This window comes from Centroberyx affinis, unplaced genomic scaffold (assembly GCF_046629955.1).
Source record: "Centroberyx affinis isolate AG114_WGS23_722 - 3 ecotype Tasmania unplaced genomic scaffold, CSIRO-AGI_Caff_v1 ptg000102l_1, whole genome shotgun sequence".
Taxonomy (NCBI): Eukaryota; Metazoa; Chordata; class Actinopteri; order Beryciformes; family Berycidae; genus Centroberyx; species Centroberyx affinis.
In genome coordinates this window covers 315,511-338,081 of record NW_027278804.1, presented here as the reverse complement: position 1 = coordinate 338,081, position 22,571 = coordinate 315,511, and the positions used below count along the sequence as shown (strand labels likewise).

Below are 22,571 nucleotides of genomic sequence, written 5' to 3'. Positions count from 1 at the left end.
ATTGTTTTGGCTATCTGTGTCAGAGTAAACGGCCATTTCCCATTTCAAACACCATGTGCATATATTTGCTGTTGTAAATACCTGTTAGACCATATCGGAACGGATTAATAGATTCATTTGTTTCTTTGTATGTTTTGTAGTGGCTGCCTATAAATAGCTGCTGGAGAAACAATTCTTATTTCACCTGTGTATGCATCTATTGTGTTTTTTTTTGCACTGAGTGTAGCCTTGATAGCTTGTTGGAAGTCACAGGGGAGAAAGTCAGCTTTTTACCACTCTGAAATTTGCATAACGTTGGCCTGACACCTAGTGGATACAATGACCAAGTACTGTGTCTTAGTGAGACACTGAAAATTATATTCAATTCTTAATCTCCAGTTGTTTTCTATGCAATCAACAAGCCCATACTTTGATTCATTTGTAATCTATATACAACATAAATGCTGACTTTGCTTGAAGACCCCCTATGTGCACTCATGTTGTGCATGCACTCTAGTGCAAAAATCAACAGTATGCCAGTGTTTCTATAAGTCCACTCCCATCAGAGTTAATTAAACACTTGCACATAGTTTTGAACAGTCTCCCTGGAGCCATATCGGCTCTATAAGCAGACAAACCACTCTGCAATCAACACTTTTCAACTCCAAAAAAAAAATCAACATTTATTAACACTGCTAAATTTGCTGTGCAGAAAATAGGCCATGTCATCTTTAGCCGCTTTTCTACAACTGGACTAAGAAATTTTAGAGACAGGCTCAGCTTCGAGTGTTTCTAACCACTGGATCGAAAGCACGGTTTGTTTATTTGACACTAACCTGGGTAGGCTTTAATTTGACACTATATAGCTCAGCTAACAATCCATCTCTGGTAGCAATGTGACACAATCTTTTTCATTCATGACAAAATCAGTGGTGCAGATAACAAGTAAGCCCTGGCTAGTCCTGTTTGACTCTAGGCCAGTTGGGGCCGTACGTCTCTGTGGGCTCAGTCAAGCGCAGAATCGGCGCCCCAGTGCCAGGGCGCACTCTCTAAACAGAGACGACAAAGTGACACACCAGTAAACTTCAGGCCAAAGACAAAAGCCAAAGACTTATCATAGAGCAACGAGGATGAGATTCAGGGAGAAAAAAACCCCACTCAATGTCATAAATAATCTCGATAGGGCACCTTATTGTTTTTTAACTCTTTTCCTTGATGGCCTGTGGAATAGCATTAACACAAAGGGTCTGATTCACTTTGAAATTGATTAAAAAAAAAACGCAGGGCCTTAATTGAGCAGACACAGATGAAAGGGAATCATTATATAGACTTGTTTAGGGCTAAATGTTTCCTTTTTCTCTGTTTATGGCGAATATTATCTTTGTTTTCTTGGCAATGAGGGCCCACTGAGGCTTTTTGCCTTCACAGCATGTAGGCTTTTAAAGAATTTTAATATTGGCCATGATTTAAGGTCAACAGTGGTATAATTGAGGGCTCCATGCAAAACAAAATATTATATGCAGTCATGCGCTGAGCGGTCTTGCGCAAGAAAATAGGTTCAGTGTAAACTGACTGTCCGTGTTGCTTTCAAATAGTCTTTTATGTGACCAAGGAGAGCTGTCTGCCCTTCAAATTGAATTTCTTGTGTCTTCGCACACACTCAGACACCAACTGCACACACACCCGCACACACACACACACACACACACACACACACATACACATACACAATACTAATCAGTGGGATCTAAATCCCCTGGGTATAGGCTCTATTAGTCCATGTGCTTATGAGAAGATAATCATTTGGTGATATGAAGACACAGTCTCAGGGGGTGGGTGGCAACAGTAATGCTGTTGCATGAAAATGCTCTGCTCCAAATAGTGTGTATATTTAATATATATATAAATATATGTTGTTGCCCAAGGCAGACAATAATGAGTCTTTTTCGCCAAGGTGAAGGAACAGTGATAGCAGACAATGTGCCTAACTTTGAAGGATGCAATCACAGCTACACTTTGAATATGAGCAGAAAGTGTGGGTAATAAAATGACAAGCCATTCCCCTGGGCAAACAACAAGTTCACATGGGTTAGGCTTTGTCCTTGACTGTAAAGATCTATAATTACAGATGTCCTTTTATTGTCAGTATCCTGCAGAAACTTTATATATCCAATTTTGCCATTTTCTTTTATTGTAATTTACAGCCAACATTGTCCAACATTGTGTAGAAAACCGTTTGTGACGTTAGGGTCAAGCCAAACTGTTGACTATGTTTTGTGAAATCCCAACCATTGACCATACATTGCAAAATGTCAACAATACATGGGTGTTAATGAGAAGATCAACCAGTTTTTTCATAATTGCGCAGTTGACTTTTTCCAACTGCAGTAGACGTTGTCTGTAGACATGAACACTAGATGGTGCTGTTTAGTTTGGAGTATTTGCTGGATGGAAGCAGGCCTGGTTCCATAGTATGGAACCAGGCCTTACATATGGGAATGTTGCAGCTTCGCTCAATATCGCACCTCCAGAGTTTTCAGTCTGCCCTTATTATTGTGAGACATTTGTGCCCCTCAGCATAGCTTTGGGCAATTTAAGGGGCTTCTATGTTTGTATGTGCTGCATTGTATCCCAGAGACTACAGCTGCCATATACTGTACACTGTCTTAGTTGGATAGCAAGCACAAGTAGCTCAGAGACTATACTTGTGATTTTGTTGTGCAGTCTGCACTGGATGAAAGCACTGGGCACAGACATTGATTGCTGCAATGATCCCACTGGCTGAACTCTAGTGGTCTGGTAGCTCAAGTAAGCTATTCAAGTGTGACTTGCCAAGCTCTGTAAACAACCATGAATACAGCAAAACCTTTATCACATTTGGAACTACGATCATGACTGGAAATTGAATGCATATAGTCCACAGCTGCTTTTGTGGACCTACATTTTTCAAACAATCCAACAAGCGTTGCATTAATCATATTGCCACCTTCTGGGATCTCCTCCTGTTGCTAGAGAATAGGCTATTTCTGTTGCAGGGAGCACTAACACACAAAACAGGTAGCCACATGCATTTATTGTTGGTCTACAATTAAATGTGAATAGAACATATTTTATTCCACTAAACAGATGAATACTCTCCGAGCCTGTGTAACACTGCATAAACATATAGCAGTCCATCATATAAACACAATAAAAACATTTCATTTTTTCCCCTAGGCCCAAGGGTGCCTTACAAGATGAGATATAAATGTAAACATGATTGACTGGACTCACAATGATGAGCTATAGTAAAGATTTATTAGTAATATGAATTTTATAATGGTTTGTTGTCAGTTGTTTACGTTTCCTCTGCAGTAACCTGATCCTGTTTTCTATCAATGTGTTCAACAGGCCAGCCAGCCAGTGTGAGCAGCCAATAAAATGACTGTTATCAAGTATCAGTGCTGTTTTTTCTGCTATAATCACGCTAGAGCATGTGGCTGAGGGAGAGAGAGTGAAAACAGAGAGGTGCAGGAGTAAAATGAGAATGCAAAAACAGAATGGGAGAAAAAGTGAGTAAATAAGAATATGAGAGGAAGAAGGAGACAGAGAGACAGAGAGAGGTGGATGGAAAGATAGAGATTGAGTGATAGAGGCAGACAGATACTGAGAAAGCATTCAGAGTCACATGCGAGTCTGCTGCGGTGTTGCCAAAGAGAGGCCCTATTTTTAGGGCAGGAATGTACACAGAGGCCTCGTGGAAGGAGACCATAACAACAAACAGCGCTCCTACAAAGAGACGGCCCCCTTTGGAACACAGTCACACAGCATCAACACGAGAGACGAGAGGGAAAAGGTACAGGAAAATGTCAAGTCGTCACATTTTGTGCTGAGATTTTGCTGCGAATACAGAGTAGGATACCTGGAAAACATATACAGAGAGAGAGAAAGAGAAGAGGAACAAGGTAAGAGATGTATTGCAACCTTGCACGCACATACAAGTATCAGTGGTGTTGTTTTGTCCAATGCCTGGTGTTGGCATGGCTTTGAACTAATTTGATGTAGATGGAAAAAAGCTTTACCTGTTTTTATACTTAGTTTACATGCTGACAACAATATTTTATAGCATTACCAATCATGTGTAAAAGTTGTGTAGTATTTTGTAGTATTCGTATGTTCATTCATGCATTTGCGTTATTTTGTCATGCAACACACTGGCATATCATATGTAATCCATGCCATGGGTGAAAAATAAAAGCTTCTCAAGGATTGTAGTTGCATTCATCCAGTTTGAAAGCAAAAAAAAAAAAAAAGCAGTTTTGAGGCTCCACATAAAACACCACCACACAGCAGAAGCACACTGGTCCCATGACAATGACACACCGGCAACAGAAATAGTTATGCAGGTGTTTCTGCAGTGATCTGCTTAGGCTCTGGAAAGTCATGGAGTCTCCTGGGTGATCAGACAGATGCAGGCCCTATTCATAAAATATCTAGGAGTAGCAGTGCTGAACCAGGCCCAAATGCCTTCAGTTTCTAAGAAAAGGAGTGCTGATCTAGATCGGGACATATGACAATGTTGATTTCACTAGTAGGCCTATAAACTGAACTGGATTCAAATCAACACGGTTGTAAGACAGTAACAAAGACATAGAATCCCTGATTTTGGGTAAAGTCTACCTGTATGCTGAAGTTTATGGTAAATGACACAGTAAAGCATCTGTTGTACTGAAACTAATTCCACCGGCAGCCTGGCAATAAAAGGTACTTTGGGCATCTGACTAATGACTCCAGATTAGCATTCTTATTCTTAGAAGTCTCAACAAAAACATTCCTCTTTCTTATCCCCCTGTGAGTCAAAGTAATGTTTTATGCTCATGGTCATAGTCCTAATCAGTATGAGTAATCGTTATTCTAAGATGCTTTATGAATGTTGGCCCTGGCCTTGTATAGATAACAGCTTGGGTCTTGTTTACCAAAATCATTCTAATGCGAAGCTCATCTTTATTCATTGGCATACAAAGGACCAAACATAATCTTAAGTCTGAGACACTTTTGGGAAGTCAGCCCCCAGTTTACATGCACTAAAGCTGCTGCTGCCGCTATTCAAGGGCACACTAATTTGACGGCTGCCATCATTAGACAAAGTGGCCACTAGCCTCTAGCAAGCCCTGGAATGGCAGCTGATCTGTCACCTCTCTGATAAGTACGCAATCACATAACCAACAGGCTTGAATTCGAAATCGTGTGGTAGAATAGGTGAATGCTATGACAATTTGATGGAGGAGGTCACAACTTAGAACGCATGAACTCCTAAAGATATGTTCTCATTTGTTCTTTTGGTTGATATTGCTGATGGTTCATAGTACTATACTGTTGAAAACAACAGCAGAAACAAAAGTCTGTAAACCTGATGAAGTCACAGAAAAACAGTGACACTAGCTGCTGTTGAACAATGAACCCAACAGACAACTATAACAGCGTGATCTCTCTCCTTTGCAGCATGGACCGACCAGCAGTCGAGGTCTTCCACTACAAAGACAAGGAGCAGTCCTCAAATCTCCTCCTGCAACTCAACAGACTGAGGCAGGAGAACATTCTGACCGATGTGTCGCTGTGTTCAGACAACACAGAGATCCCATGCCATCGCAATGTCCTGGTGTCCAGCAGCCCCTACTTCAGAGCCATGTTCTGCAACAACTTCGTGGAGAGGCAACAGTCCAAGATCGACTTGAAGGGCATCACATCAGCCATTCTGAGCAGTATCGTCGACTATGTTTACACGGGACTCATCAGCATCAGTGTGGAGATTGTGCTGCCTCTGATGCAGGCGGCATCCATGTTGCAATATGGCCGCCTTTTTGAGGCCTGCTCGACTTTCCTTCAAGAGCAGTTGAACCCGGACAACTGCTTGAGCATGATAAGACTCTCTGAGATCCTGAATTGTAACAGTTTGAGGGACAAAGCCAAAGAGATGGCCATGAAGAGCTTCTCCGATGTGTCAGCGTCCGAGGATCTGTGTGAGCTCTCCTTGCCGGAGCTCATGGGATACCTGGAAGACGATAGTCTTTGTGCGGAGGAAGAGCAGGTCTTCGAGACGCTTGTTGCTTGGATCCACCACGATCCTTTATCCAGGCGCGGCGCCATCAGTGACCTTTTCAAGAAAGTTCGTCTTCGCCACATCCACCCCACCTACCTCTTCCAGTTCATCGCCAACGACCCTCTGATCCAGTCCTCCACCCTCTGCACTGAGCTCATTGAATCCGTCCGACGCCTCATGTTCTCTGTCAGCACCAAATGCATTGGCGACACAGCGGTTGACTTCAAACCTCTCTGGGTTGCGCCAAAGCGCTACACCTACCGTGAGGCATTGGTGGTAGTGGGCGGGAGGAAGAACAACGAGCAGACCTCGAGGGAGGCCCTGCTCTTTGATGAGACGAGCCAGAAGTGGCAGTGGCTAGCCAAGCTGCCCATCCGTCTGTACAAAGCCTCCTACGTCTGTCTCCACAGTGTCCTCTACGTTCTCGGAGGCCTGACCACAAACACCAAGTACAGCCAGGTCAGCACAACGGTGTACACCCTCTCCCTCAAGACCAACCAGTGGCGGACGGCAGAGCCCATGCTGGAACCACGCTTTGCCCATCAGAGCATCTCCTACCTCCACTTCATCTTTGTCCTGGGTGGCATCGGGCCTGACAGACGGGTGTGTGACAGTGTGGAAAGGTGAGATGGAATTCTATAAGATCAAATTGATCTTTATTATGTCCCAGAGGGGAAATTGGTTGGCAACAGCCTTGATAATATGCTAAAAACACATGTAAAACAAACAAATGCAGGGTAGCAGACAACTATCCCAATGGCATTTACACTGAATGTACAAAATATTTGGGACAATTACTCTTTTCATGAAGTAGACTGACGACGTGAATCCAGGTAAAAAGACATTATCCCTTATTGATTTCCCTTATTAAATCTATATAAATCACAAAGGAGGACATGTAGAGAAGCAGACGAATTAGAGAGGGATTTTTACGCTCTGAGACAATCGAGATGTGGATTGTGCACAAGGGGCTCAATATCAGGAAGATTTATCTAATATTCTGTACATCCAGTGTATTTCCCAGGGGAAATTTGTCTGTAGAACATTGAAACATTGAAATAATACATATTATCTAAATAACACTAACAGGTACAACAGTATGTTCAACCAATGGGAATCTATGGCGCCCATGCCTGAGGCTGTGCTGCATCCAGCAGTGGCTGCTACTGACCAGAGGATCTATATGTTTGGAGGAGAAGATGCCATGCAGAACCCAGTCAGAATAATACAGGTAAAATACAACGTCCTACTCGTCATTCATAGTTTAAGTGTTCATTCATTTGTTGTTTCAGCCATCCATCCATCCATCCATCCATCCATCCATGTACTCACTCAGTCTATGTCCCTTGGCTTCTCTCTCTCTCTCTCTCTCTCTCTCCCCCTCTCTCTCTCTCTCTGCTGTAGATATATCACATTTCCAGGAACCTGTGGTCTAAGATGGAGAACAGGACAGTGAAGAATGTGTCTGCTCCCGCTGCTGTCCTCGATGACAAAATCTACATCATTGGAGGTGAGGTGAACCATTATGACAGTAGGGTTCAATGTACAACAGGAGAAATCAGATACAAGTCATGTAATTGAATCATCTGCATGTCCATATGTGTGGACACACATGCATTTGAACTTCGTGAGAGAAAAACAAGCCATCCATCAGTGTGTTGTACACTGTGTAGTCAACCAACCCACTGTCTCAACATCAGTTAATAATAATTTTGTTAAATGGGCAAAAGGTAGCATTTTAATATCAATAAAGTAAACATGTTTTAAAAAGCCACATATTGCACCTTTAACAAGAACTTCTCAATACATAGAGAAAGAGAATTTTGAAAAATTAACCATATTCAACAATATTCTCATTTCTTCTTTCCCTGTCACAGGATACACCAGGAGAATGATTGCGTACGACACCAAGGCCAACCGTTTCATCAAGTGTGCCAACCTAAAGGAGAGGAGGATGCACCATTCTGCCACCGTCCTCAATAACAAACTCTACGTCACCGGAGGTCGTTATGTCAACGGCCATGACACCATTGAGGACTCAGACAATTTCGAGTGCTACGACCCAAAGACAGACACGTGGACATCCAAGGGAACTCTGCCATATAAACTGTTTGACCACGGCTCCCTGACTCTGACGTGTGTCTCACAGACTTGGGCAAAATCATAGTCGATTAGCATTTCAAATAGTTGGAGAAAAACATGATTTAACTTATTGCTGCTAATGGATGAAGACCTTATAACTCCAGTTTTGGTGTTTACTTTTTTACATGTGGGTTAAAAATGTACTTATATGTATTTCAGGATCCACTCATAGCTCCATGGTCTTTGTTCATAACTCATGGCATCAAGAATGAAAGGCTGTCGATCTGAAAATGAGGCTTCTCCAAATACCTGAAAAATTCTAAAATTCATATACAGGTGTGGTGTTTTTGATGCTGCTTTTGTTTACACCAAATCCTATGAAAGCAGTTGAGCCTGCCACACGGTCCCAAACACATTCTGAACCCGTCTAACGCCTCACAAGATGAACGTCCTATTTTCAGCCTGCTCTAGATCATGAGATTTCACTTGTCACGCTGTGTATTGTTTGGTCTGAGTCTAAGCTATGCTCAGCTGTTTAGCTACAGGTCGGAACCTGTTGCTGTTGCTTGGGAATTTTTGTGTCACTGTCTGCTGCTTTTGTACCAACATAATAATGATGAATTTATTGTTATAACCTTGTCCCCAAGTATTTCATGCAGTGGTAATAGCGTACTATTGATGTGTTCAAAACATATGTTAACAAATGCAGAGTTAGAAGGTTTAGGTTCTGCACACTTCAATTTCTTACTTGCAGTTTAACACACTAGTAGTGAAACATTGTAAATGGTCAATATCAAAGTTTACAGTTTTTACGTTGTTTTTTTTCCTCGCAGCCCTGGCCCTGTTACACTGCCATACTATTATATACAGCTTAGTGCAGTACATCATCATATAGGCTATATCTTAATAGATTATGCATGTGAATGGAATTACAAGTTAACTATAATTGTAAAAGCAGGTGTGTGCCAGCATGATTCATTCAACATTTATCTAAAACATTCCTTCATTTTGTTGTATGATGCTAATGAGTCAGCTTCAAACTTTTATCACTTATTTCATATATACAGAGGGAAAAATAGATGAACTCAAAGCGAACAACAATAAGAGTGTGTGCATGTTAAGTTGCCACTATATGCCTTTATTTGAAGGGTAATTTATTTTTGTTGGATATATGAAAGATTAGTTTAAAAAAAAAATTGTAATTGTTTATTGATGTTTTTGTACTGTTATTTCTGGTTTGAGTTTTCAGTATTGCTGTCATATACTGTTTTTTTTTAACATCAACATCATCAATAAAAAGTCTAACCTTCTTAGTAGCCTATGCTCTCTCTGTCCTATCTATCTATCTATCAATCAATCTATCTATCTATCTATGTGTGTGTGAGGTATGTGCTTGGTCAGTTGACACCAGATGCAGTGTGAGCAGCACATGTGTCCTGCGTCTCTCGTCCGTCTATATGTCTTCGGTCACGCTCCTGTCCGCACACGAGCTATACACGCCCAGACTGGTTCCTGGGATCTGCACAGGCAGGGAGACACAGAAGATATGACAGAAAAGCTATCCATTTACAGAGGACAGCATATACACTATCCAGCAGCAACATGTCGAAACAGCTTGCCCCCTTTGCTCTGCGTCCACCTGTTGTAGCTCCAAGTCATGGGTGAAATAAGACCTGTGAATGACCTAAGAGCATTACAGCTTTGCTAAGATGAGTTTTTTTTTATGTCTGTTTCTGCTCTTCTAGAAAGTACACAGCAGAAAGTGATAGGGAAAATGGGAGAGTAACATGTGACAAAGGCTGCAAGCCAGATTTTAGACTCACAGTGTAGCCAGCAGGTGGCACATGCACTGGCCAAAACATCCCACTTGTCATTTATATGAAGAACTTCTTCAAGCACAAGTGTGAAAAAGATTCTGAACTTGGAGATTGCTTGGAAAATGAGCAATAATATTAATATAAAGAGATGCTGGTAATTCTCATCACTGTAAAGAGCTACGTACACAACCTCCTTTCAAATGAGTGTAATGCTTGATTACGTAATTTCACCCATCAATGACTTTCAGAGACCAGTGTCAGCTATTTCATACGGAGTAAACATAATGTGACCATGGGACTCTTCGTTGAAACCTAAAAGTCACTGGGTCAAATGTTGCTCCTAGTTGTGCTTACAGCCAGCAAATGGAGTCTGGGGGACAGTGGGTGGAGTGGGTGAAAAAAGGGGGGGGGGGGCTGGAAAAACTACAGGTGATCCGGTGTTATTTTAAGAAACAAACAAGAGGGCGAGTGTTACACCACGTGAAGCATGTGGCCCAGTGCGTTGCTGTGCTGGTTGGCAGATGTGAGAAGACTAGACATACACACACAGAGAGAGAGAGAGGTAGAGAGAGAGAGAGAGAGAGAGGGAGAGAGAGAGAGAGAGAGAGAGAGAGAGGGAGAGAGAGGGAGAGGGAGAGAGAGGGAGAGAGAGGGTGTACCAGGGTTTCACAACAGAGAATCTGAGCAAGTGATGAAACTCATCCACGAGGAACAGCAACAGGTGTATATGTGTGCGAGCGTGTGTGTGAGTGTGCGAGTGTGTGTGTGTGTGTGCGTGTGTGTGTGTGAGAGAGAGAGTGTGTGTTTGTGTGATTATAGTTTTTGGGGGGTCAAGTAGGACTGAGCAGCTGTCACGTCTGACTGTCACAACATCACAACAAAAACAGGGACGGAGAGAGAGAGAGAGAGAGAGAGAGAGAGAGAGAGAGATGTGACATTTTTCATATTGATTCACTACCAACCTTTTAAATCTTTTTGATTTGATGTCTCTTCTGTTAAAAGTGTCTTGGTGATGAGTCTCTGCGATGTTTACATATTTCATATTGGAAACATGAACACACACTCCAACATCTTGGAAATCCCCCTTTGCCATTAGTCACCTTCCATGCAAGTTATCTTGGCCAAAGATATGATATAAGTTGTTTGTATTGTTGTTCTAATTCAGGGACTTTTTCATCTAGAAATGCTACTGACTTAGCACTTTTTGCTAAAGACAGAGAGATAAAACACATCAGTGCTTACCTTTTTGATTATGCATAGCACCAGAGGAACTTGCAGGAAACCACTTAGACAGCAGTGTCAGCTATCAACAGACATCATCTATGAGAAATTTACCTGAAACTAATAAAGTGACCCTCTTTAGCTTCCCTGCTGCCCAGACCAACACTAAACAGCTGTACCATTGTGATTCATTGAATTAACTGAACATGAACTGTTTTGAGCCTTAGGTCATATCGCCTCCTACTCAGCCAGTCAGTCATCAACTGACCAAGCACTTGTTGGGACTTTCCAAGTCATGTTTTAGTTTGGCCTACTCTAGAAATAGATTTAAAAAGACTCCAGGGAACCACAACGCCATACAAACTACCATCTAATCCTGCAGTTCACACAACAATACAGTTTTAGTCCAAAATATGTAGTGTTCATATACTTTTTACATACTGGGGTACATGTGGGGACCTGTTTGGAAAATCTTGCGGGACTAATGCAGAATAGATGCAGAGTGGGATAACTTCTATTAAGTCACAACCAATACACTCAATCAGACTTCATCTGCACTATGTACCTTCATGTATTCTCATGTGATGCCTTGTTGACATTCTCTAACATGCAGCGTGTGAATGCCCTTTGACCTTTTGCATATATTAAGGCAATCCATAAGACTCTCAGACATGAAGCAGCGAATGCACCTGTTCTTCAGCGACGCAGGTCCTGCAACGGCTAGTGAACTGGTGATGTGCAATTTGTTCATTTTGAGCTCATTGTTTCAGTGAATTGAATGATTTCCCCCATTAATGACTGGCTAAATAGGTCATTGTGAGAATACAGATGTTATCATACATAAATTTGTTCATTGGTCACGAAAAGGCAACTGAGTGAAATGAACAAGATGGCCCGTTGGTGCTTGGAAGAACTGCAGACTTACAACAACAGAGAGTGCAACGTGTGCTGTTGCTGACGTGTGTTATAGTGTGCCATGAATTATGAGGATCAAGGACTTCCCTCTCTCTTTCTTCCTCTTCTCACTGCATATCAACACAGACAGACATGTAAGCATACAGTCATTCACTCGCATGCAAAAATAGTCTCTCACACACACACACACACACACACACACACACACACACACACACACACAGCACTGCACTGCACTGCAGTTTACTGAGACTGGATAAACATTACCACAGAGCGTAAATGTTTCTCACGCTGCAGCTACAGACAGGACTTAGGAAGTGAACTTTGCATCAGCGGTCACATGACATCAATGATCAATGGGTTTGTTTCAGGTGAGGGATAACATGACTACAGCACTTCCTCATTATCATTCTTACTGTGTTGATGACAAAGGGGTAGGGCTAATCCTACACACACGATTGCCCCCCCCCCATCATTCAACAGGCACAGGCAAGGTTAACTGACATGAGGAAGGCGAATCATCACCACAAACCAGGAATAGACTTTGAGCTTTTTTCTTTAATGAGTTTCCCAGAAGCCTCCTGACTGGCTGTGTGTCTAAGCGTAGATGTGTTTTAATTGAGCTGATAAGAGCTGACCCAGTGGCCTCGGCAGACCCAGTTACACTTTATCTGTCATCACACACTGTGCCGTTCCAAAATAAACAAAATGCTCTATCCCGTCTTCACGGATCAATTGTCGTTTTGGGAGAATTGAGACACAATGTTGCCCCCTGTTCTCCGAGAAAAAAAATCCACAATGCAACCCAATACTCTGGTGAAATCCTGAGAACAACTTGATCTATTTATAATACCAAGAGTGACTAAGAATTAGGGGACTTCACAGCTGCGGTGCTGTGAGGCTGGAATGTTTTTTTTTTTAATTTTTTTTAATTTACAGAGCGATATAAAGACTATCCTGATAAGCTGCATCAGACAAATAGAAAAAAAAAACATTTACTAACAGAAAAAATAGCAATACCAATGCCTCATAATACAGTATGCTATTCTCAAAGTGGGGTCTGGGGACCATCAGTTGTACAGAGGGTTGCCCCCATGCAAAATGAGTAGTACAGTAGTTTAATTTCACTGTTATTTCACTCACTAGCACGAGAGAATGTATAAGAATGAATTTCCCAAGTTTCACTGAAGCCCACTGCTGCCTCCCCACTCACAATAAAGACAGTTACATAATTCTCTACCAAGTCACGTTTAACAAGAAAAACATGCTTTCATATGGGGTTCCTCGTGCCAAAATCATATTAAGCAGGGCTCCGTGGTTTCATGTGTATCTATGCGGGGGGGCATGACAGGAAAAGTTTGGGAACCGATGTCCCCGAGCAGTTTTGCAACGCTGAAGATGATAAACAAAGCCACGTGTTGCGGGGAAGTTTCCAAAGGGGGCGGGCCTCAAGTATTTCCGGGTTCCGAGTTGGAGCATATAAGAAGAGCTGCGCAATGACAACAGTAGACAAGAGACACGTCCAAGACAAAGCACTTTGAGGAAGGGATACACACATTTGAACTCAACTAGACGCGCTCGTGCACCTTGAGCCGTTCAGGGACTTTTTACCTGACACATTTCTTTTCTTGTTTTAACCTTATCATCAAGTCGAGATGCCTTTTCTCGGACAGGACTGGAGGTCCCCCGGCCAGAGCTGGGTTAAAACCGAGGAGGGCTGGAAAAAGACAACAGCCGACGACAAAAACAACAACGTCTCCGTGGAGAGGTTTGTCATTCGCGATGTGTTTTCGTGATGTGCACTTTTGAAATTGCGCCACACTTTTGAGTGCGCCATCACTTAAAGAGGGGGGGGGGGGGAAGTGACACAGTTGCATTATGAGCAGGAACAGGCCCACAGCACAACTAAAGTTTGCTTCCATCTCCATTAACTCCAGGGTCTTTGTTTTTCTGGGCCAGTGTTCCCTTTCCAGGCTAATCACCGAGCTATTAATAACCACACAACAAGTGACTGGATTAACAGACGTCTGTTGAGTCTGTCTACGTTCCAATATGATTAACCGAACTGAACTGATCTGAACTGAGCTGAATGGTGAAGCATTTGCAAAGCACACGCATTAATAAAGCCAAGAAGTATTGGAAATGGACATTTGATGCATGTCTGTTTTCTGAATACAGATGACAACAGCTCATGTAACTCAGTACTGCAGCATAAACTTCAAAGAAGTGAATTTGTCCCGCATCCTAAAATGATTTGTTGAGTGACGACGAGGAAATATGTCTTTGTGTTGTTGCAGCTACTGCAAAGCCGAGGAGGAGGAGGAGGAGTGTTTCAACAAGGAGAACCTGCTGCTCTCTCTCAGCTATGACATGGCTGCCAAGAAGAGGAAAAAGGACCTCATGAACAACAACACCAAGGTCCCCTGTGAGTCACAATGAAAAGAGCCACAGCATTTGAATTGTTTAAACACGCAGAGGATAATATTTTGTTATTTTATGTACGGGGGTTATGGAAACATGTAATATGATCCCAAGTTGGGTCTAGAGGGCCGAGAAATATTAGGATCAGAGACTCACGAGGATGTGTTATGTAACATTCATGAGGGTAGCAGTTCACAAAAATATGGCTTCTGAATAATTTCATATCATATTTCATACTATAAAATAATACTGTGTGTGTGTGTGCATATATCATATAACTTATAAGCCGCTTAATGAGGGCAGCCACTAATCTAAACATTCTGCTTCCCCACAGATTTCCACAGGGAGAAGTGGATTTACGTTCACAAAGGAAGCACCAAGGAGGTAACAAGAGGCCGACCCTCATTTTAGTTTCATATCAACTTTTCAATCATCATTGCTAATGTAAACATGCTGAGAAAACTCTATAGCCCTGCCGAGGATCGCAATCTAATACCCTGATAATTAAATTCTCCCAGCGCCACGGATATTGTACCCTGGGAGAGGCCTTCAACCGCTTAGATTTCTGCAGCGCCATCAAGGACACGAGGAGATTTAATTACGTCGTCAGAGTGAGTCCTCATCTCTTTTTCTTTTCTCTTCTCCTCGCCCTGGCTCCTTCCTTCCCTTTCCGTTTGTCTTCCTCTGTGGGTGTTAAGTGGCATCCTGATGGCAGATGTTCTTGTCAGTGGCAGGGAAGGGGTTAAGGTTCATGCTGAGGGTGTGTGCAGGCCTCTGCCAGGCTCTTATCAATGCTCTCCAGACAAGGGTTTCTCATTGGAGATGATATTGACCCAGGGAGTGTGCGTGTGTGTGGGGTGGGGGAGGAGTGTGTTTGTGTTTTGGAAGTGTTTTTTTTTTTTTTTTTTTTGGGTGGTCTCGGTCTCACAGATATACAGAAATGATTGTGAGTCAGTTCCTCAAAGTGGAACTGAATTGAGTAAAGCAAGAACAGGCTTCTCTTGGAGAGGACCGGCAGCATACTTGATCACACAATAAACAGAATGAAATACTCTAAACAGCATACTTTGCTATTTGGCATCCCCGGTGGAACTTACTAGTAGGGATGCATAATGGCTGCCGTAAAATGTCTGCCACCTGAGGGGAGATGTGACATTATCGCAAAGGATATGGGAGGGTGTGACGGCATTGCATTATGGGATACTGACAGAAAAAAGGTATATTTAGTTCCATTGGGAATCTCCCCGCACACACACACACACACACACACACACACACACACCACACATCACCACACAACCCAGCAGCTCTGCCACATGTGCTCCCATGTGAGTGGAAGGCAGTAAGCGGTACAAGACACAGAGTCAGCCATGTGGTCTTGGCGGGGAAAGGTCATTGTTGGGGTGGAAGGGGGTGGAGGGGGGCTGACAGCTGTGCATTGAGGTGCGACCGGGCCGACAGGGGTTTATGAAACCGGACCCGGTAGTCAGGCGACTCGGACCCCTCCTCCCCCTGCTCCTCCCCCCCTCACAAGCCTCGTCGTCCTCCTCCTCCTCTGTGTTGTCTTCTTCTGTTCTCTCTGCCTTCCCTCCTAAGCTCCTCTTCTCTTTTCGCTCTCTCTCTCTCTCTCTCCCCTCTTCACTCTTCCTATGCTGCACCTCCTCGCTTGAACTTTTTCCTCTCTCTGTCTCTCTCTCTCTCTCTTTTTTTTTCTCTGTTTTTCTCCCATTCATGGCCTCTTGTAAACTGCTATTCTAATCAATGCTGTGGATGATGCACCACTTTAGTCTTGGTCAGGAGACAGATTGGCTTTCCATTTTGGCAGGACAGCATGACTGCAGGGGATCACTGTTTATGACTGTTTTGGTGTTGCTTTTGTCTGCTATCAGAAACCCATAAACACAAGTGTAATGTCTCTGTCTGAATCTGATCTTATGAGGTGTAATAATATACCTGAAATCAATATTCATTTCTCTGCTATTCTATCTCTTAAATGAATTCCTTGAGTTTTCAACAGCCGTTTTAATTTCCAGAGTCACAGATAAATAGTTGATATCATGTGTTATTGTCACGGTTAAGAGTTTCGGACTGACCTTTCAGTGCAGGCTCTGGCTAATAAGTGCAGTGTAGTGTGGTAAGCCCAAAGAACAATATGGCTGTGTAACACTAGCGCCTAGTCTGGACACGCTGTCCTAGGTCACCACTCTTTACTGGTTGTGTCTGATGGCATTTGCGGGGTTCATTTAACTCCGTCTCAGTTACACAGATCAGTTTCTCCCACAGAGAGACAAGCAATCCTCTCTTCGTTCAGACTAGAGGGGTAAAAAAGGTTAGTTCAAGGAGAAACTAGCACAAACCTTTTCTACTACCTTGGTTTATCAGTGACATTGCACAATACCACAAAGATGTAGTGCTTCTAATACTGTTGTGTTAGTGGAAAATGTGTGAGCTGCAAGCCAAGTTATGAAGTGCAGTTTGGTTAACAGCAGGGGCTAAAAGTAGACGCGGAAACGCACATTGTTCTGCCCTGCTGCTCGACAAAGAGAGGAACACTTGATGGGCTGTGAAAAGGAGGGCATGGGATTAGGTTGTAGGGATGGAGCTGGGCAGAATGAAGAGGAACAAGGAGGGGGTGAAGAAGCATGAAATGAGGAAAGAGTACAAGAAGGTAGAGGATGAGGGAGAGGGGTTTAGTTGGGTATTATTAACATCCCCAAGCTTATCGCCTTTTTATTCAGGATTTGGTTGAATTCTTGCCTAGGTGCAATTTTCCAGTAGTCAACTTTATATATTTTCCACTTGCCAGGTTTACTAGTTCAGAATATGCAAGGAGGAAAGCACATGCAGTGTGTGCTGTGTGTGTTGTGTATGTTACAGTTGCCTTTGCTCATATCTGGGCTGCAAACACTGCTGAGCATCTTGAGCTTTTCTAGTCCTCCACAAAGTAGCCCACAATATGTCGATGTATTGATGTTGGGTTGATGACAAAGGTCACATGCTGTGGTTTGAGGATTGAGCAAGCTGAGTTTCTCCATGATGTCACAGCCTCTGTTGTTACATGCCAGACATGCCAGCCTGGAACCCGTTGCTTGCCCGCTAGCCAAGGGCCACAAACATCCACATAAACACACGCGCATGCATGCGCACATGAACACACAAGCACACATAACACTGTCAAATGATCCAAATAATTAAAATGTAAAGATGATCAGTCAAATGATTAATAACAATTTGTCGGTGCTAACGTTGTTGACAACCTGGGTCGACTTCCAACACCTTTCCAGCAGCTTCGTCCCTAAAGACCCTGAGTCTGCCAAGAATGCTGTTATGTGCTGCTTGGATCCAGCCTCTGTCAGAGTAATGACCAGGTGGAACGCCTCCAAATATGCCCTTTGCCTCTCGAGGCAGCATTTATCGTTAGGAGTGCGAGCGCCTTTTTAAGAATGCAGCATTACAAGCAGTAAGCAATGAAGGAACAGAACGGAGTGTCTTGGAGGCTGACAGAACGAAATTTATGTTGTTTCTCTCTCTGACTCTCTCCTCTCTGCTCTAGCTGCTGGAGCTTATCGCCAAGTCCCAGCTCCCCTCGCTCAGCGGAGTGGCGCAGAAAAACTACATGAATATTCTGGAGAGAGTGGTCCAGAAAGGTGAGCGCTCTCTCTCTCTCTCTCTCTCTCTCTCTCTCTCTCTCTCTCTCTCTCTCTCTCTCTCTCTCTCTCTCTCTCTCTCTCTCTCTCTCTCTCTCTCTCTCTCTCTCTCTCTCTCTCTCTCTCTCTCTCTCTCTCTCTCTCTCTCTCTCTCGTCTATGCTTTTCATAGAGGCATAGACCTTAACCACATAATGACGACCAAAACAGATGAAACATTGCTGCTCTGTTGGCACAGGTAGCAGAACAAATATGTTTGTTTGTACCAGTAGGTAAGGAAATGAGCCCTGACGACATCTAAGGAAGGCAGGGGAGCGGATTTAGAAATTTAGTGGCAAACTGAAAACACTGACAATCACCAGAGCCTTCTGCAAGCGATAGTGTAAACCAAATGTTCCTTCTGCTAAACAGACATTCAGGTTGTTTAGGTGACATTATGAAACCTTTTGGCCAAATGTTATGAACAGCACAAGGGGAGAGCAAAGGAACTCAAAAACATTTGGTTTTATAATAATACGTTTTTCAATGATTCATAATAAATACTTCACTTTTCTGCCTGTCTGCTACGAATCTTACGCATCGCCTGGGAATTCGGCCTTTTGGCTTCAACAAAAACAATAAAGCCACACTCGAGTTCATGATTGTGGCAATTAATTGAAGTCGATGAATAACTTTCAGTGACTTTTATTTGCTCAAGTCTGTCTCATTCTGTCCAGCTACTTCAGAAGGCGAAAATATGGCAGGGCTTTGAACCTTCAACTTATCTGTTTATGCTAATGGGAAAGACTAATCAGACCCAGGAGATTCATTAACTGGTATACCCTGTTATCATCTCCACCTAAACCCTTGTGGTCTCTCCACAGTCCTGGACGACCAGCAGAACGTCCGTCCCATCAAGGAGCTGCTGCAGACGCTGTACGTGTCGCTGTGCGCCCTCGTCCAGGACATGGGCAAGTCCGTCCTGGTGGGCAACATCAACATGTGGGTCCACCGCATGGAGAACATCCTGCAGTGGCAGCAGCAGCTGGACAGCATCCAGATCAACAGGGTAGGCATTTGCCCAACACACAGGACAAGACCTGGGGCCGGATTCACAAAAGTGCTCTTAAGATAGATCTTAAGAAGTTAGCGAAGAAGACATTTTAGAAGATTCTTGTAATTCTTGTAGATTTTTTAATACTTAAGTTACTAAAAAAAGTAACACCTAAGATGTGTTTCCCCTAAGAGGGTTTTGTGAATCTGGCCCCATTTTTCTAAATATCTACTTGTGAAATATCTTCTGTTTTCCAGATAGCTTTAATAACTTTTATCAAAATGGTTAGACATTTTCAACATATTTTCTGATGCATACCTTTTTTATATATTTAGAAGAGGTATCCCTATGTAGTCTCTAAATTATATGAACTGTGCCAGACATATGCTCTAGAAGGCATATGGATTTTGTGATCACAGATTACTTGTAATAGTCTAATACATAACGGCGCATATGTAACCACGGTAACTATAACTGTAATATATTTTGACCCCGGTTGCCTCGCTTGTCCTGCAGCCCACATCTAAAGGCATGACTCTGACCGACCTGCCTGCCAGCCTGCAGCTGAACATCATGCAGCGTCTGTCGGACGGCCGGGACCTGGTGAGCCTGGGCCAGGTCTGTCCTGACCTGGGCGGCCTGGCTGAGGACCGCCTGCTGTGGAAGAGACTCTGCCAGTACCACTTCACCGACAGACAGGTACGTACAGATCCCATCCCTAACAGACGATGAAACCAGAGGGAGTGATAAATAAATGTGGATAGCTATGACGTTGGTTAAAGAGGCAGGGAGGATGCAGAGAAAGATGGACAGACAGAGTGTGGGCGAGAGAGTGTGTTTCTCCCTCTTTGCCCTTAAGCTATCTCAAAGCTGCATCGATTTCAGATGAGCTACATGGCACATCCTTGAGATGGGTAAAAGGACTTAAAAGAACGGGTCTGCTTCTTAAAGCGCACGTCCCAAAGTCACTCCACGAGGAGGTCAAGCATTTCTGATAAACAAAACACCGGATTGGAAAATGGGAGGCAGCATAGTCTGCATACTGACACTGATAACATGATGCTTATAAATCAAAGGCATCCACCTGATAAGCTTGTGAGATGGTCATGTGCTTTGAGCTAGGTTGTAGTGGAGCTTTCCTACAGGTTAGAGTCACACTCTTAGGTAGTGGTTGTCTCAATCTCCCATTTATCTAATGTCTCTATAATGGTTTGTCTATACCATATGTTGTATTCAGGGGTGGATCCTCCCAACTTTTTGAGCACTAGCCCAATTTCCTAATTTCAATACAGCCTCCTTTGTTCATAGTTTGGCTAGTGTGCATTTTATACTAAACAAGATCAAGAAAATGATTGCCACATCCTATTAGGCTAGTAATATTTCCACCCTTGATTATTCATCTGATATCTTTTTCTTTAAAGATATGGAGCTGCTTTGCGATGCTAGAGAAATGATGGAGGCAGCTGACATTAAAGTAGATGTCTCCAAATATTTATTTTACCTCCCTTCAGAACCCTAAGCGTCTGATGGCATCGGAGAAATCTGACATTATGCCTGCTCCGTCCCGTCTCATCTCTTCCTATCTGTTTTCTTCTTCTTTAGATCCGAAAGCGCCTGATGGTGTCAGATAAGGGCCACCTGGAGTGGAAGAAGATGTACTTCAAGCTGAGCCGCTGCTACCCGCACAGAGAGCAGTACAGCGACACCTTGCACTTCTGCACACACTGCCACATCCTCTTCTGGAAGGTAGACCAGATTTTTTTTGTCTCAATAAATTGCATATGAAACTAACATGTAACAGGTCACTGTGGCTGTGCATGGGATTTAAAAACAGAAAAAAACTGATCATTGTATGTGTTTGTTTCTGTTCCCAGGACACAAACCATCCCTGCACAGCCAACAACCCAGAAAGCTGCACTATGCCCCTCTCCCCGCAAGACTTTATCAACCTTTTCAACTTCTGAGACACCACACACACACACACATGCCACACACACACACTCCATCCCCCCCACCACCCCAAAGCCAGATAAAACTGACTGTACATACTGTACATAGAAATGTACTATGATTTTTTTGTTGTTGTTGTTAATGGCACAATCAATTCCTGGATGTATATTTAGACATGGTAAGAAGGGGGAGGGGGGCTCAGGCAGCGGGACAATTATGCAATCGGGTTTCTTTTGAAAGAGCCCAGAGACTTCTGGGAGATTCGCCGTTGAAAGAGAAAGAATGTGACGGAGAGCGAAAAAGAGACGTAGAAGCAGTAGATCTGTGGATAGAAGAGGGAAGTGTAGTGGAAGGGAACACTCAGCTGTCTAAGAGAGTTTGGTCCTAGTTTAATATGGATTTGAAAATACATTGGCTTTAAAGTGTGTTTTTTTTTTTTTTTTTTAATTGCAGAATTTGATTTGAGTTTTGGTTTTAAATCCTTTTTGGTCTTTCTTTTCAACACGGAAAGTAGGAAAATTATTCAGGCTTGATTGGTGTAAGGTTTGAAATCGTGATTTTTATTTGACATCAAGACTATACTAGGCCTGCTCACCTGTAGGGATGCAATGTGTTCGATATTCTGAGAAAGTTTGCAATAATGTTCTGTTTGTTTTGCCACTGGGATGGTGAGTAAAGCTGAGTTGCTACAGTACAGTAGTTAACGAATCTAGAGGAGAGGAGCGGGTAATTGATCACCAGAGTTTGTGGTGTGTTTCTTTGATATGTTGACATACCTGTCTTTTCTATTTTGCTTTGTTCTTTTACACTTTTCTAAAAATTTGATATTATGTTGTTTTTTATAGATTGTGTGTGTTCAACTTCTGCTGTGGCTGCTGAAGCTACAACAGTATCGGAGTGCAGTATTACCAAAGATTATAATCAAAATATGGGAGTATGTTGTGCCTTATCATGACGTGGTACAGCTTAATATTTGTTTGCGACGTTTTCAGAACCTGATGCTGTTTTCATCATTAACGTTCTCATTCACAAGAGAAAGAATGCTATTCAAGATCGAGGGCTTTGAAACCAAAGTAGGAGATATAACTTGACCGATTGAAACATTTTATTTCCTAGGGCCTCCTGCATGATGTTTTTTTTTTTTTATACCCAGACAATTGTGTTTACTTATTTATTGGGTTCCTGGCAAGTGGCACACTTGCACTGTTGGGTATCGAAGGCATGGAAGAATTTGTAGAATGGTGCGATTTTTGACTTGACTTTCATCTGTCGCTGCTTGGACAGTGAGGAGGGATGTACATGCTGTGCAATGCATTTTGTTGTTCTATGTTCTGTTGAATAAATAAATAACTGAAAAGAAAACCTTATTGTTGGTGCCACTAATTTGTAAGTTACATCCCTGCGTATTATTTGCCTGAGCACACTGTT

General features: G+C 42.8%; 2 protein-coding genes across 6 annotated transcripts; both read left to right on the top strand.

Moving 5' to 3' along the window:
• The first annotated feature begins 5,461 nt into the window (after positions 1-5,461).
• On the top strand, positions 5,462-8,600 carry klhl38b (kelch-like family member 38b). The gene is made up of 4 exons (XM_071523704.1): positions 5,462-6,681; positions 7,148-7,289; positions 7,463-7,568; positions 7,936-8,600. Exons 1-4 carry the CDS (start codon positions 5,462-5,464, stop codon positions 8,223-8,225), a joined length of 1,758 nt encoding a protein of 585 aa, XP_071379805.1. The 3' UTR covers positions 8,226-8,600.
• Positions 8,601-13,619: 5,019 nt separating this feature from the next.
• Positions 13,620-22,478, top strand: fbxo32 (F-box protein 32). 5 transcript variants are annotated; one of them, XM_071523715.1, is made up of 9 exons: positions 13,620-13,861; positions 14,391-14,518; positions 14,849-14,898; positions 15,033-15,125; positions 18,068-18,161; positions 19,024-19,208; positions 19,710-19,892; positions 20,796-20,939; positions 21,068-22,478. In XM_071523715.1, the coding sequence occupies exons 1-9, from the start codon at positions 13,749-13,751 to the stop codon at positions 21,155-21,157; spliced, it is 1,080 nt and encodes a 359-aa protein (XP_071379816.1). In that variant the 5' UTR covers positions 13,620-13,748; the 3' UTR covers positions 21,158-22,478. The 5 variants fall into 5 exon arrangements, with proteins under 5 accessions (XP_071379816.1, XP_071379839.1, XP_071379831.1 ...); XM_071523738.1 differs by having other exon boundaries at positions 13,620-13,865; positions 14,422-14,518; XM_071523730.1 differs by having other exon boundaries at positions 13,620-13,865; positions 14,419-14,518.
• Positions 22,479-22,571: the final 93 nt, after the last annotated feature.